Source organism: Heterocephalus glaber, unplaced genomic scaffold (assembly GCF_053883595.1).
Source record: "Heterocephalus glaber isolate CG9 unplaced genomic scaffold, H.glaber_assembly_v1.0 deba00001569, whole genome shotgun sequence".
NCBI classification, from domain to species: domain Eukaryota; kingdom Metazoa; phylum Chordata; class Mammalia; order Rodentia; family Bathyergidae; genus Heterocephalus; species Heterocephalus glaber.
The window spans coordinates 8,863,291-8,880,531 of NW_028258354.1; the positions used below are offsets into that span (position 1 = coordinate 8,863,291).

Consider the following 17,241-nt stretch of genomic DNA (forward strand, 5'->3'; position numbering starts at 1 on the left):
GTTTTAGAAAGAGGAATTCTAAAACCAATGGGACTGCTTTCTACAGAACATTTGGAAACATTTTTTAGGCTTATCAGCCTAGGGAGTCTAAGGGCTGAGAAGTTGGAAAGACAGAAGAATGAAGAGGACTGAAGTTCATGGTTCCAGGTTATTGCAGTGCTATGCAAATTCAGACTCTTATCTACAAAGTTAAAAAAAGAAGCTATGTACTACTACTAAAAGTAACTATTCTTTCCTCTAAGAGACTCAAAATATTTACTCTCAAATTGCTGTATGGTTTCAAAGAAGGAGCCAGACAAAATAGCTAGACAAAAACCAGTTAGTTCCATTAACAAAAAAAATGAACCAACTGCTAGGAGTGTTGTAATTTATTGCTGTTTAGAAATAAAAGCAACTGATGTTCTTGGGTGGCTTTGGTTTACCTGCATTCAAAACACAGCAAGTTCTGTATACTGGAAAACTTTAGTTGAGCAAGACAAGTCAGGCTGAGTTGTTACTGGTAATGCTTTACAATGAGTCAGCAGATCTATATTTAAATTTCAGGATTTTATGTCACAGACATGAAATTAACCACTTTTGCTTAACAAAAAATAAGTGAGAAAATCCTCTGTGCAATTCTGGAAATCCCAAGAATAAAATAAAAGCAACTGTTAGCATACATATATACACTATTTTACATTTTATGAAGCTCTTTTCACATATTTAATTTCATCTAGTCCTCACAACAACCCTGTGAGGTAAGTGTTACCATCTCCATTATACAGCCAAGTAAACAGAGACTTTATGTGTTTTAAAGTAGCTTGTCCAAAGTCATGCATTTAGTAATGATGGAACTCAGACTAGGTATGTACCTTCCTGCCCTTGACCCCTACCCCTGCTCTTCTCTATTCTGAAACTGTTAGGTGTATGGGAAATTGGAAGGATCTCCCAATTAAACATGGGAGGGGGCATTTTATATTCTGAGTCACTATCAAGAAGACTCTCATCTATAAAGCTGGATTCACAAAACATGAAGAGAATGATCATGTTAATATCTAGCATCACACAGGACATCTTATAACATGGTAAAATAATACGTTTACAGTGTTCAACATAAGTCTTCAGACTACCTTAAGTGTAGTCTTTTTCTTCTTTTCTGTAAAATTTGGCATTCCTCAAACAAATCTGATTTTAAAACAATTTTGTAGTGTGAGGAAAAACATATTATTGGCCTGTCTACAACACTTCAGAGCCCATATATCGTGAGGAACCTACAGAAGGGCACTGCCAGTTGCAATTTTGAAATTCAGGATGATTTATTGCTTCTAGCTGAACTTTTTTTCACTCTGAACTAGCCACCTCCTGCTCAATATATGCCCCAGCTCCCACCTCTTCAAGATGACCTCTCTAGGTCACTGTTTGGGGCTTCACTTTATGATGCATACATTAATTTTATTGGATGGAAACACAATTATTCTAAGTCTCCTCTAAATGATGACCTCCCTTTGTTCAGAAAACCAGTCAAGATTGACTTATGTCAGAAACAAAAATAAACCAACAAAATATAAAGTCAGAGTGGTTATGATTTTTTCCTTAAAAACATAACTCCTGTTATATTTTGGGTAACCAGGCCTACACTTTTTAGTGTAGTGTGTTTTCATTAACATTCTGTACAAAGCAATTCACACTGCTTGGTCAGCAATGTGGAAAATGCAACTAAAAACAAAGTCTTGTACAAAATGAACTGAATTATGTTTCTCCCACCTGAGTTCATTTGTTCTCAGGATTTCTAGTTGGATCCAGCTAATAGATCCAAAAGTCAGTCACAAGAGTCAGGCTGTAAGAACCTGGGGTCAGGTAGAAACAGGAATGAATTTGATGGACTTGGAAGATTTAGGTGAGTTCTTCCATGTACCCGTGCTGTTTGTTGGGCTTCGACTGTTGGAGTAAGAAGTCTGTCTTCTGCTCATACTGTCAGTATCTTCTTTGTTGAATGTTTGCTTAGAGCTTTGGCAGCATGGGAAGCTTTGGACACAGTCTTGCAGGAGATGGCCACTAAAAAACATGTATATCCAGGGGTTGCAGCAACTGTTCAAGGAAGCCAGTAATGCAGTGATGGTGATAGAAGGATTTTCTGAATCTATATGAAAAATTATAAAGAAAGACTATTTAAATAGTCAAAACAAGAAATTGAGTGCTGTTTAAATTCATTTTTCTAGTGACTAAAGAGGAAAAAATTATAGGTTAGTACAGAAAATTATCCTGTTTATTAGTCAGGGAAATTGATGACACTTAGAAATTGCTTGATTGTAAAAGATTTTTGTAAGCAAAATGCCTCAAAATTAATGCAAATATTCTAAAATAACAATTAATATATTTAAATAGGATATGTTAATTCAAGAAGTAAATCTATGAAATAGTTTATTTTTTAAAATCTGTATATTTTATACTAATATGAGCATGTGCTAATAGACACACAATTACAGAATGGCTAAAATTTCAATGAAATTTCAAGTGTCTAAAACCATATATACCAAATTATTTTCATCCTAATAGCTCAGGCAAAAGAATAGCATCATGGACCATATTTAGTGGTTTTAAACATTGAACATATTCTTTTAATGTGCAAAGCTATTTTGCATGGATAATTAGAAATTTGGTTTGATTTCAAAAGAAAATCATCTTTGTGTTTCAAACAATTAAATTATATTAAGAACAGCTGGATTAAGAAATTCCAATTGGGTCAGGGATTTAGCTCAGTGGTTTCACCGCCTGCTATGCAAGCGCAAAGACCTGAGTTCAATCTCCAGTACCAAAAAAAAAGAAAAAAAAGAAAAGAAAGAAATTCCAATAGAATTTTGAAATATTTTATGTTAACTGGTACTGTCTAATTACATATATATTACAACTTTTCACAATGAAACTATTACACTATCAGGCACTTTTTCTAAAAATAAGAGTAATGAGCAAGCACTGACTTTCCCTTGATTAGTGTATATAAATTTGGGTTTTTCTCTTGTTATGTGAAAATGAATTACATTTGCAAATATTTTGTGGTAGATGTTGCCATTAAAAGTAATCATTATCCATGGCTGATTGTATTAAAAATAGAAATCATTTACATTTCTATCCATAAGTGCAGAAGCTTTTAGTAATTGTGCCTAATTGTCAATACAGTAATAATTAGATTGGATTTTTATTTGATTGGCAATATTAGACACTTCTAAGATCAAACAGGACAGAAACTGATAAATAGAAAATAGTGTTTGTATGGTATTTTTCCTTATCGATAATGTTACAGCCCTCAGGAATATTTATTTGTTAAAATTAAATTCACATTCAAAAGTTTTATTTGCAAATAAAACTCAGAAAATACATAGCATCCACTCTGACCTCAATCCTAAAAAACATAGGCTTCTCCTAGATAACTATATACTGAGTATAGCCATTATCAGAAATATTTCTATAGTATTTTTGATTTAAAAAGTTTTTTTCTCCTTACAAAAACATTTTACAAGATGCAAAACTGAATAATTCTGAAAATTATGAAATCAGCCTATGAAATCAGCCTTTCTATTTTGTGAATGAAAATCAAACAAGCTAGCTGTCTATACTTTACAAAATTTATGTAGAGTGTGGTCAAATTATTGCTAAAAGACTAATGAATTTGTCTAATAAATTTAGTTTATCAATAACAGTGCTTTAAAATACTACAGAAAAAGAAAGTAATTATTGCTAGAAAAAACTCATAACAAGAAAGGGAATATAAGCTAAATGACAATTTTGAGATCTCTATTTCTTAAGAATCTTTTTCCAGTTTTCTCCAGAAAAATTTTCATCTTTGTTCTTGACTTTGGCAAACGTCTATAAAATTTTGTATTAATTGTGATGCTTTTCACAATCCAATGAAAAGCAATTATGACAGCAAAAATACTTCCCTGGATTCGATAGACTTGAAAGTAGGAAATTCACACTATAATTAATGATTTGGCAAAAGGCCATCATTCTGTTTTAGGTGCTCTAGGGCACAGCTTCTGGGTTGGTGGTATTAGGATCATCACTGTATGCTACAAATGTTGACTCCTGGGTCCCCTTGTAGAAATACTTAATTGTTAAGTTTGGAGATGAGACCTCAGAAATTTGCATTTTTGACAATTTTTTCCGTGATCCTAAGAGGTGACTTTTATGCACACACAAGTTCAAGAGCTACTGTAAGAATATTAAGAAAAACTGTGCCCTCACAACTCCCTGCCTCCGGTCTCCGTTGTCCCAGCACCTACCGGTCCAGACGAGCTTCTCATCCCAGACAGACCACATCTGGACGATGATGAAAGGCGCCCAACAGAGTATATAGACCGTCACAATCACAAAAGTCATTTTCACGGTGCGGATCTCGGCGCGGGAAATCGTCTTCACGCTGCTGACACAGGGCGCGGCCAAGAGGCCCTTATGGAAGGCGCCCCCAGAGCCCGCTACACATTTGCCCAGGCGCGACGCCGTCTTTCCGCGGAAGTTGCGCCAGATGTGGCAGCAGATGAAGCCATAGCAGGTACCCAAGATAACCACCGGTGCAACGAAGACGCAGCTCGTCATCCAGGTGACGTAGGCGCGGGTACCCCAGGGCTGGATGAAGGTGGCCCAGCAGTCTCGAGCCTTGGTGACATTGTCCACCTCGATCATGGAGAAAATGAAGTACTGCGGAGTGCTCAGCACGAAGCTCAGCACCCAAGAGGCGGCGATCATGAGGCGGGAGCGGCGCGCGGGCTGCTGCAGAGTCTTGAGCGGGTGGCACACGGCGACGTAGCGGTCGGCGGTCATGACTACCAGCATGTAGGCCGACGCGAACATGGCGAACACCTGCAGGTGCTTCACCACGCGGCACAGCCAGTCGGGTCCGCGGAAGCGGTAGGTGATGTCCCAGCACAGCTGCGGTAACACCTGGAAGAAGGCGACAGCCAAGTCGGCCAGGCTGAGGTGCCGGATGAAGAGGTGCATGCGGGACGTCTTGCGTGGTGTGCGGTGCAGAGCCAGCAGCACGCTGCTATTGCCCAGCACCGCTACCACGAAAGTCACAGCCAGCACAGCGATCTCCACCTTGGCCAGCTCCTCATTGCGCACGTCCCGTGGCGGGCCGTCGCCTTCTCCGGGCACATCTACCTCGCGGCTATTGTTGGCACCATCTGAAGTCAGGGTCCACCAAGCGCTGGCGTTGGGCGCTGGACCCGCGTCCGCGTTTCCGGAGAAGCGCATGCTGTCGGTGCAGCGCCTCCGAGTCCGTGGCGCGCGCTCCCCCTTCCCGCTCCGGAGCACTTGGGTGCTTTGCCTGCTGCGCGCTGTTCTTCCCCGAGCCCGGCCTTCACCGGCTCTGCAATTCCTCCTGCAAGTCCCACTTGCCCACCAAGCAGCTCTCAGTCCGGTGGCCCTGTTCCTGACCGTGCTCTGCCTTTATCCAGCTCCAGCAAAGCGCTGGAGGTGCGCTCCGAAGTTCTAAACGCACTGGACTCAGAACTCAATTATTTACGCGAGATTTGTGTCTGTGTAGCGCGCTCCCTCTCGCTCCACTGGCTGGAGACGGTCCAGCCCCCTTTTGGCCCCTCCTGCCTACGTGGGTAAACTGCCCTCTTTGCATCACTGCTGCGGGGTGGGGCTGGGACACTTGTGGATTCCCAGGCACAATAAATAAGGGGGATGCCAGCGCTTTCCCACTCTTCCAAAAGCTTGGAGAACTGGGCGTGCCATGCCGTTGCTGGGCTTATCACCCTTTCCTGAGCTTCATTCTCCAGTCACTGTAAACCCACGTTTGCTTTCAACAGGCGCAGTACCGCGCGGGACCTAGAAATCTCGCGTCTAGGCACCCGAACATGCGCTCTGTCTCACGTGCTTTGCTCAGCGAGTTTACCCCTGGGAAGACAAGCTGGCTAATTTTACTCCCTCGTCAAGTTTGTTCCGGGAATTACATGTCTCCGTGTCCCCATCCTCCTCACGTCCCTCTTCAGCGTAGCAACTACGTGGTTTCTTGTTACCCTGCTTCGCTAGAGGGAGAAAGGACGCACGCACCTGTGTCTACAGCGGCCCCGGGGTGGGGGTGGTGGGGGTGGTGTCTTGGTTTTCCAGCTTCTCTGTGGATCCTGGGGATTTAGGGAGTTTTCTCTAAACTAGATTCCGGAACTTATCTCCAGGAAACGAGATTCCCCAGGCTGGGATGGCAGAAATTGGGCCATAGTAGTCCGCGGAGACAGTCTGGATACTTTGGAATAGTGCGGAATTTTCCTCCCGAGGATAAAGATCAGCAGCCGAACAGCGTCCCAAGTCCGGGCAGGCAATGGTGTCCAGGGAACAGGTGCGAAAGAGGTGAGAAAGAGGCAGCAGAGAGGTGCGCTAAAGGAGGGCGGGAAACACCACGTATTAATTAGTTACCCTGGACAGCTGGAGCCCTGCTTCCTTGGGGGCATAGGTAGAAAGGCGTACTGACTCCTTCAGCTGCTTTAACTTTGGTAAAGGTAGGCTTCCAAAGCCAGCAAGAGGAGCTGTTTTCAAGTTATTTTACAAGGAAGGAAAAAATTATATGGTTGTTTATGTTATGGATACATGAACATGACTTTGTTGGCCAAAATATCTGTATTGTGGCTGTAGTGTACATTTGATTCTCAGAATAGTGTCATCATCTGGGAACCTAGACAGAAAACTCTAAAGATTTCCTTTGGGGCAGTTTTGTTATAATTCTACTTTGCTATCCAGTTCACGCAGAGTCCCAAGCGCTGACACATTAAAAGGGTGCTGGACCGAACATCTGGAGTCCTGTTTCAGTGTGGTCATAAAAGCCTGCATCTGTATGTCTTAAAAATGGGAATACGGTAAAAGTATCTGCCATTCCTACTTAAGAGGTTATTGGGAGGTGTTATGGCTTGTGTCTAGATGTCCCCCAAAGCCTCATGCAGTCATAGGCAGGGCTTTTTCAGAGGTGCTGGATCTAGAGTGTGTGATGCTGGAATAGTTTTATGTCCAAAACTAGGATCAAGGGCATTAGGATTGAGGGTGTGAGTGCTACCTGCCCTAAGTAGCCTGGATAAAATATAAGGGATAGAAAAAGCTGGGGTCAACCCTTGTTGCTTTGCTACCTTCTGCCCACCATGAACTGTTTCTCCTGTGATGCCTGTCTGCCATACCACCCTGCCTTGGAGTCAGCTGATTATGGACTGAAACCTCTACAAACTGTGAGCTAAATAAACCTTTCCTCCTTTAACTTGTGGGTGTTGGATATTTTGTCTCAGCAGCAAGAAAAGTAACTAAGACAGGAGGATCAAGTGAGATAATGCAGTGTGTGTGTGTGTGTGTGTGTGTGTGTGTGTGTGTGTGTAATGCTCTTAAAATTGGTAATCTATGTGGCATGGGCTTCTTTGCTGCAAGATATCTAGGAAGCAAAAGATTAAAAATGGTTCACGGATGGTAATAAGCAAAAGTTAAGAAAAATCTTTCAAGCAGTTAGGTCACTGGCTCAGAGATATGACCTTCTTTTAAATCCTGAATTACATAATTAATTCTTAAGAGCTAATATTGACTGACCTGAGGGTCTCTCAGTATTACAAAAGTGGTCTGTTGGACACTTTTATAGCTCTTGGACTTACACAAGAATTTTAGGTTTCCTCAGGGGAGAGAGAATCTGTAGCATAGGGTCACCAAATTTTCCTGGATCTTCTTAGCCCAGAGAGTTGGTGTGTGACCAGTCAGAAAATCATTCATGTGTGTCAAGCAATCTGATCCAATAGTCAAACTATATCTAAATATTTAATGTATAAAAATAATCTGTTAGGGCACATCAGTCAATATAATTAGAAGGTATTATTCAGTGACAACAGAGTCGATTATCACATATATATGTGTTTGAAACATGTATTTATATGTGTATCTGTATGTATGTATGTATCATCTGCTGGGGACTGAGGGCCCTAGAAAGTGGGATATGTGTGTTGTGGATTCCAAAACTAGTCCTTTTAACCCACATAGTTCTTTTTTTAAGCCTGTCTTCGTTTTCCCTTTTCCATATTCAAATGAAAGCAAGACCATTGAAATACAGGCTCACTGAATATTGAATCTTTATTTCAATGACTCCATTCCCTTCAGTTTTAAATTGATGACACTATTGTTACAGGCCTCTAGTCTGTTATTGATACCATTAGTTCTAATAAATCAACAAATATTTGTTGCCCATCTCTGTGCTAGGTCTTGAACTGGCTATCAGGAAGGATGTAATGATGGCTATTACTTATCAAGCACTTTGTCTGTTCCAGGCACTGTTATAAGTGACTTACATGTATTATTCTACTTAATCTTCAAATGATTCTACAAGGAATATATAGTTATTCTTTCATTTTATGTTTGAATAAACTGGTAGAGAGTATAAATAACTAGCTTTTTGTGACATAACTGGTCAGTGATAGAACTAGATGAAAAGCAGGCGGCTCCAGTGAAATTCATAATTTTAACCACTACAGTGTGGGGCCTTCTGTGAAACTCATGTTTCTGTATCTCACAGACTCATACAGAGCATCTGATTGGTTATTTAACATTTCATCGGTGTATGGCATTTTCTCCTGTAAGACTAAGGGATACTGTAGGATCTGGACTGATTTGCCAGTCTGAATTGGTAAGCCAATTTCAGGGCAATAATAAGAGCAGTAGTAATAATAATAGTAACAATGATAATAATAGATGATATGGATATTTACTAACATTGATTAAATTCTTCATGAGTTAAGTGCTTTAAATTCATGATTTCATTTATTCTTTAAAATAATACTCAATTATGAGTAGAGATATAGCTATATTATCCCACTTTACAGGTAAATAAAACAATAGCTACAGAGGTTAAAAAACTTAACCAAAACCTCAAGGATGCAACCAGCTGAGCAAGAGTCATCCACAGATCCATTTGATGTCAAGGCCTGGAATGCACTTCTGTGCCCGGTGCCTCCCACACACAGCATCACAAACACCCAACAGTTCTTTGCAGGATGAATTAACATATATAATAGAAACTGATTGTTGATTGTTTTCTTTTTCTTTTTGGTACCAGGGATCGAACTCAGGGCCTTGCACTTGCGAGGCAGGCAGAAGAACCACTGAGCTAAATCCCCAGGCCAGAAACTGATGGTTGAGTGGTACCAAATGAATATAAAATTCCAAAAGTTCCTTGTGACTGTATAAATTAGGGAAGAGTCTAGAAGAACTGCCTCTGAGTGTTTTGATTCCATAGCATGTCTCTGAGGAAGGGGGGTCAACATTCATATTTGGAAAGAACTTAAATGATTCTAGTAATCTTTCTGCCTTGTGAATCCTGGTAATTATACTGATTTTACTGATTTTACTGATTATACTGATTTTAAAAATTATCCTTTTAGTGAATTTTATAAATGCACACACACAAACACACATACACACACTGAGTTCTAAAAACATGCTATAAGTCAAACACAGAGAAACATCAGATCTTCATTCTCCTGTAAGACTAAAAATGAGAACACTGGTGGATTCTATTTTTTCCTTAAATTCTTTTATTGGTACATTTTAGGTATACAGTACATTTACATTTATCATTGGGTGTTTGTACCTGTACATGATGTATCTTGGTTTTTATTTTTTTCCCCATTACCTGTGCGCCCTTCACCCCCTCCACCCTTCCCTATTTACATAGACTTAATTTCATTTTTTTTCTTTTCTCATAATTTTTCCTTTCCCTTCTTTCCTTTCCCCTACTGGTGGATTCTATTTATGAAGCTCTATTGTCTTCTGGTGTTGAATAAATAAATGCTTGCTGTCATTTTTTTGTTTCTCATTTTCTTCTTTCTTTTTTCAGATGAGTTAGTTTAGAAATACTACATTTACTTGTGTTTTTCTCCCTTCCCCACCCCATGTCTGCCACCTCAGAACTTGGCAGGTGTTTCAAAATTTTCCAAAAATCTGTTTTCTTATAACCAGGAATATGGAATATACTGTATTATATTTTCCATTAGTACGTTCATGATAATAACTGCATATTTACAACTAATTTATCCCTGGATGAAGCAGACATATTACTTGAGGAGAGATTAAGTCCATTTGGGATGCCACCTCAATTTATATGTGAGAATATCTAATATTTAATTTCTATGAATATATTTAAGCTGTATATTCAAAATTCAAAAGGTTTGAAATATTTGGGGCTTTACTTCATGTTTCCAAACTTAAACATTTATCTGAAAACATTCTTTGATTATATGTGCATCTTTAGTTTCCTAAGTACCTGCAATCAGAGACATGGGTGGTACTTTTTCATTTCTACATTGAGTACTCTATTAAAAGGATGAATTATTATACAACTGATGTTCACAGAAGGCTTTTATACTTTTCAATATTTTCTTTTAACCTTTTATTTGAATAACCATCATCTTCCTTAAAAACCTTCAAGTAAGAGCCCAGTACTTTGAGGAAGGTATAAGGGCAGGTAATGGAGGGTATAGATATGAAGAAAATGCATTATGTGCATTGAAATGCCAAAAAAAGAAAAAAAAAAATAAGAGCCCAGTCTGACTAACGTCTTTGGCCTTGTAAGGTCCTAAGCAGAAAAACAGTTGGGGTGTGCCAGACTCCTGACCTTTAGAACTTGAGCTACTATGTTGCATTAAGTCATTGCATTTGTAGTAATTTGCAGCCATAGAAAATTAACAATTTGTTACAAACTTGGACTCAAATATACTCATTAAAAATTAAAGAAATCAATAGAAAAGGAAATCTATAGCTTCCAAGTTAGCTAAAGACAGAAATGGAATGTTATGAACTTTATCAACTCAACAGAAGTCTGGGAAAGAAGAAAAGTTCATAAAGCAAGGAGCTACAAAAAGAAAAAGAAACATAGCAGTGTTGAAAGAATTTAAATTTTATAGTGTATGGCAGATTAATGAAATAAAAGTCTAAACTATGTTTAATAAATTATATCTAATTGATATCTATATGAAATCTATATCTTAAAAACAGAAAATACACCCTCTTTTCATATCCTCATGTAAAAACAAAAACAAGAAGAGTACATGCAAAATTCTCCCAGTAGTATACATTTCAACCAGAAATTAATATCCCCAAAATAAAGTACCCTAACTACCTGCATGTAAATCAAAATAAAACTAAACAAAGAAAAAAGTCCTTCTTAATCAAATCTCAGGTCAGAGGAAATTCAAATAAAATTATAGAATATCTGGGAAGTATTAGTACATGTTATATAATACAGTTTATACTGTTATTTATAGATATTCCTGCAATATATATTCTGCCATATTTCATACAGTTATATAAATGTATATAGCTAAAACAGGAACATTTACAAGATTAGATACTTACTTTAGAAAGCAGGAATAAAAATCAATCAATATAACTTTAAACATCTTAAGTAATTAGAAAACAAATAATGTAAATGTAGAGTATAAATAAGGACTTGAAAAAAGTAGAAAATAGCAATAAATTAGAAAATAGAAAATAATAGTATAATAATTAAGTCCAAGCATTACCTTGCTGAGGGAGAGGAAGTGATAAAATGTACACACTTTAGAACTTATTAAAGAAAAATGTTGAAAATGTAAACAATGAAAAGAAGTAATGCAAATGCTTAGGAAACCAAAGGGAGCATAGGAAATGACTTCTTTTAATTTCTTAAATTAGATGTACTGATTTTCAAAACTAAGTGAATCTATATGAAAATCTGAGTAAATTGGAAAATCCTGAGGAAAAATAGAACTCACCAAAGTGGACTCCTATATAGATAGAAAATCTAAAGGAATCAATTAGCTGTAGAATGCAATAGGATTCTGATATATAAAGTTGTCAGACAACCACTTTCCTAAATGCAGAAGTTCCAGAAATTGTGTAGAGAGTCTATGTAACTTTTAAGAGATTTACCTAATGTTATTTAGGTAAAAATAAGTAGAAAACATTCTATATTATTACTATTATTCTTTTATTTATTTATCTATTTTTTGCAGTACCAGGGATTGAACTCAGGACCTTGTGCTTGCCAGGTAGGCACAGCACCACTGAGCTAAATCTCCAGTCATTCTATATTATTTTATAAGTTGAGATAAATAAAGGTACTAGAACACAACAAAGATACATACATACCTACACACACACAACCCTCAACAGATCTAACTCAATTGTGACTATCAGTTCAAAAATACAAAATTGCATGAAAGCCAAAGTACCTTAAAAACTTTATGATGAAGTAAAGATTATCATGGGGATGCCAGTGTAGTTCAATAATAGAAATGTATTAGTAGACTTCACCTTGTTAATACTGTGTATCAGCATTGGTCCAATCAGGAGACAAAAATTACCCAGTGATTTAAGCAGGAAAAGGTTAATACAAAGAATTATTAAACTACAATAGAGTAATTTATGAGTATAGAGAACTCTAAAGACTACATTAGGATGACAGAGTATCCCAGAAGTGACAACTTTGGAAAGGGTGCCCTGTCCTCAAGGCAAGAGTCACCCCCAGCTGATACTGTCTCAATTTCAAGACCTGTATATTCATTTGCTTACTCAGAACCTCTTAAATTTTCCTCCCATAAGATTGACTTTATGAAATTCAAACTAAATATGTTTAGAAGAAAATGCATCTTCCCCCATCAAATCTGGTTTCTCTTAATATCTTCTGTATCAGCAAATAATATCACCACTTATCTTCATACTCAAGTTCAAAACAGAATCATCTGAATCTCTTTTCAACCTCTTCCATCCTCAACATGAGATCACTTTCAAAGGTCTGTTTCTTTCCACCATAAACATTTCATCTTTATCTGCAAGATTAGTTCTTTAGCCTCATCTTCCACTATGCTTTTTTTCTTGGTAAATTTTTGAATTGAAAATATATATTGATAATGACTCTTTTAAAAATGTTTGATAACCCCAACTAATCATCCAAAATGCAAACTGAAACATAGCAGCCAAAGAGTAACAGCCGTGTGAGGAGCAGATTGTGACCAGGGGACACATCAAGCAAGAGTGCAAAGGGAGCCATGAAGAGTGAAAGACAGGTGCGTGGTGTGATACAGACAGTGACAATTTGAATAAGCACATTCTTGCCGCAGTGATTTCAATTGAGTACTTAAGAAACCCCTGGGTCAAATACTGAAACACAGGAGGAATGGACAAGCTCATCATGTTGGCATGGAAACAGGAAGCATAGAAGCTATGTAGTCATTTCATAAGGATGACTACTCCTTCTAGGATGCAAAGAAATTTCTTTCTGGTCCCTGAATACCTCATGTATTGTTTTTCCATGGTTTCCTTGACCCTGGATGACTGGAGTTACTGTTCCAAAATCCCCAGAGAAATCCCTTAACATTATTTTGTTAATTTTTCTTTATTTTCTTTATTTAGAAACCATCATAGCAATAACACTCGGTCTGCTGGAGTGCCCTTCCCTCTGTGTTGGCCTATGATGCTTTTCCTATGATGTTCTTCTGTATGTGTCTGACAGGAATGGATAAGTTTTACCAATCCACTCAATAAAGTCAGCATGAACTTCAGTCCCTTGGCCACAGAGTCAGGGTGGATGGGGTGAGAGTGTGGATGTATTCGTATGTGTGGCTCAGGTGACCTGGATACTGCCTCACTCAGTAACTCTTCCCAAAACACTGGGGTCATTTCTGGTGGAGATGCTAGGTAACTCTAAAGTGTTCTCAAATACTCAGTTCACCGAGGCTGACACCTCCAGTGTCTTAGGATGATGCAGCATCTGCAGAAGTGGTCTGCTGCCCCTGACTGATGGGAGTGGAGTGACAGGTTCAAAGTAGGGGTGGACTTTAATGTTGGGTAAGTGTGTCCTGAATCTTTTTATTCCCACATGTGTGATCTGCTGGAAGTTGTAGAGCTCTATCCACTCCAGGCTGTAGCAGGTGCTCCAGGGATGCATCTGTGATGAGCGGGCAGTTGTCCAGCTTGATCATCTCCAGCTGGTCGTGCACATAGGCTCCATTCCCCAGGTGGCAAATGCCATCGTCAGTGATGAGCTCACAGTGGGACAGACGCAACACCTGAAGTCGAGGACAATGTATAGAAAGTTGGGTTGATGTGTTATCACTTACCTGAACATATTCTTCTGGGTCCATCTTTTCAAGCTCACGGCAATTCCTGGCCAAAGTGGTAAAACCCACATCTGTTGGTTGAGAACATCTTGTGAATTCTAATATTCTAAGCTGAGGGCAGTTCTGACCTAGTGCATTCAGGATGGTGTCTGTGATGTTGAAGCAGCCAGGGGCACAGAGGGACTGCAATCTACAGAACTCTCTGCATATAGTAAAGAGAACTTCATCTGTGATTTGTAAGCAAGTCTGCAAGTTCAGAGTCACCACCTCAGGACAGTGTCCACCTCTGTCCTAGAGAGCTTCGTCTTCTATCTGTGTGCAGCCTTTTAAGAACAAGGCCTTTAGCCCCCCACAGCCTCTCACTAGTGCTTGAGTGCTGTCCTTGGTTCCTTGGTTACTCCAGGAAATGTTCAGCTGCTCCAGCAGTGGACACCACTCGTTCAGAGCTTTGAGAGACATGTTTGTTATTGATGTCCAGGAAGCCAAGTGAAGGTGCCTGAGTTTGAACAGAACTTGCTAAGGCTGGTACACATAGCGCTTGGCTTCTTTGTACACCCATTTAGATTCGGTACTTCATTGTTCCTACAGTTTTGTGCAAAGGTCCTTAATGCATTGTCTCCTACTCCAAGACACCTGTGAAGACTTAACCATCTTCATTGTTTTGAAATATTGTCCACTCAGTATCCCTCTGGAAATCAAATAGGTCAATTAGCTGGCAGTTGCTGCCATCCAGAGCAAGAACATTCCAGGGCCTGGAAACCTGCACACAGCAACACAAGGTAATGACATCGCGATAGGAGTTCTTTGGGAAGATTTTATTGATCACAGCTTTAGCACTATTTGAGAACATGGTCTCCTTGAACCCAAAGTGTAGCAGGCATTCCTGCTCAGAGCCATATTCCTCCTCTTTCTGGACGTCTTGGGATTGGGGCACCGCTGCCACTGATGTTGCCCCCACTGCCATCGTTGCAAAGATGGATTGCATTTCAGTGCAGGGCAGCACTGCAGGGAAGCCTCGGGGTCTAGGCTGGGCAGGTGTCTCCCTGTGCATGGCCCAGTGCGGAAAGCAGGCCTAGCACCCTGGTCAGGGCCTCTTCCACTATTCTTATGCTCATTCTTGAGTTCCATTCATTGAATTTTCCAAATGTCTCCTAATCTCAAGACCTTTTTCTACTTATGAAGGTACTGCTGACTCACAAAATGAGTTACGAAGTTCTCGCTCCTTGTTAATTTTCCAGAAGAGTTTGTGCAAAATTGATACTATTTCTCCCTTAAATGTTTGCAAAAATTCACAAGAGGCACCTTTGGTCCTGAAATTGTCCTTGAAGAAGCTATATTACAAGTTCAATTTTATAAATGAAATTTGTCCATTTTGTCTTAAGTTGTTGAGTTTATTAGGACAAAATTATTAATAATACCTTGTTTTCCTCTTATGCCTAAAGAATTTATAGTGAATATAGTACCTCTCTTTCATTTCTGGTATTCTTTATTTGCATTTTTCTTTTTTCTCTAGGGAGGACCACTATATCTAGAGGATTATCAATTTTATTGAGCTTCTCAAGGAAAGCACTATATTAGTTGCTGTATTACACATTTCTGTAAAACTAGTGGCCCAAAACAACAAAAATCTTACCTTTTCTTTGAATCAGGAGGTCTAGTAATTATATAGCTGAGTCATTGCTTAAGATCTCTCCAGTCTGAAATTCATGTGTAGATTTGCAATTGAGGTTTGGAATTCTCTTCCACGCTTACTTATTGGCAGAATTCAGCCAGATTTCCTACTTTCTTACTAGCTGCTGGGCAGGGATGTTCTCCACTCTTAGCAGTCATCCTTAAAAGCTTGCACATGGTCTCCTTTTCCACAATGGCATCCTACTTCTAGTCCAACATGGAAGCACCTGCTGCTAGTTTTTATTCTTTTTAAGGGGTCATTTGAATATTATTAGGCCCACCAATGACACTTTTGATTGACTCAAGGCCAACTGGTATAGGGACCTTAATAGCACCTGTACATTTTTTGTTATGTTATGTAAAATAATGACAATGAAGATATCCTAAGATCTTTACATATCTGACCTATAATCAAAGAGAGGGACTTGCACAGATAATATGCACTGGCCAATGAATTTGGTGAAGCAACGAGGGTTGAATCCAGTGCAGTTTCTGCTGAGGGACAAGTGAGGGGGAAAATGCATCTGAGTGCTATACAGGGTTTTTGGGGGGGCAGAGGTCAGACATTTGTGCATGTCATGTTTGTTCTCATTTTTGCTCCAACATTTATTGTTCCCTTTCATTTTATTACTTTGAGTTTAATTTGCTGTTTATAAATTGGAAGTTTAAGTCATTGATTTGAAACTTTTCTTCTTTTCAAAATAGGTATTTTATGCTCTAAGTTTACCCCTATTACTTCCTTAGTGGCTTACCATAAATATTACTTTCATATTCTTGTAGTTCAAAATAAACATTCTAAATTCCTTTTCCTTCTTTGATCAATATATTATTTAGAAGTTTGTTGCTTAATTTTTAAATAGTTGGAGGATTTTCCACAGATTTTCAGTTCACTAACTTTCTAATTTAATTCCACTTTGGTTATGAAACATACTTTGTATGGCTTGAATCCTTTCAGATTTGTTGAATCTTTTTTTTTTCTGAGCAGCTGAGGATATGCTCTATCTTGATAAATATTCTATGTGCTAATGAAAAAATATGCATTTGGTGTTGTAGGGTGATTGTTCTATGAACCTCAATCAGGTCAGAATGATTGATGATATTTTTAAAGTATTCTATGTCCTCACTGATTTTCTGTTTACTCATTGTATTAGTGATTGATATAGGTGTATTGAGTTGTATATACAATTGTGTATCTATTTATAGTTGCATTAGTTTTATTTAATGTATTTTGATCTTTTGTTATTTTTACTTATGAAACATTTGGACCATTTTCATTTACAATATAATCTCTAATTTCATTGTCTATGCAGTTTTATCTTTCTTTCTTTCTTTCTTTCTTTCTTTCTTTCTTTCTTTCTTTCTTTCTTTTTTTTTTGACAAAGTCTTGGCTTTAACATACTATTTAGCCCAAAGTGGGCTTGAATTTATACAGCTCCTTCCTGAGCCTTCAGAGGGCTGGAATTGCAGGTATGCACGG

General features: G+C 38.6%; 1 protein-coding gene and 1 pseudogene across 1 annotated transcript; both read right to left on the bottom strand.

Moving 5' to 3' along the window:
• Window positions 1-354: 354 nt before the first annotated feature.
• On the bottom strand, window positions 355-5,483 carry Avpr1a (arginine vasopressin receptor 1A). The gene is made up of 2 exons (XM_004861131.4): window positions 4,260-5,483; window positions 355-2,119 (listed from the first exon to the last, which is right to left on the bottom strand). Exons 1-2 carry the CDS (start codon window positions 5,227-5,229, stop codon window positions 1,833-1,835), a joined length of 1,257 nt encoding a protein of 418 aa, XP_004861188.1. The 5' UTR covers window positions 5,230-5,483; the 3' UTR covers window positions 355-1,832.
• An 8,218-nt stretch (window positions 5,484-13,701) lies between these two features.
• Window positions 13,702-15,057, bottom strand: LOC101710645 (uncharacterized; annotated as a pseudogene).
• Between the last annotated feature and the right edge of the window lie 2,184 nt (window positions 15,058-17,241).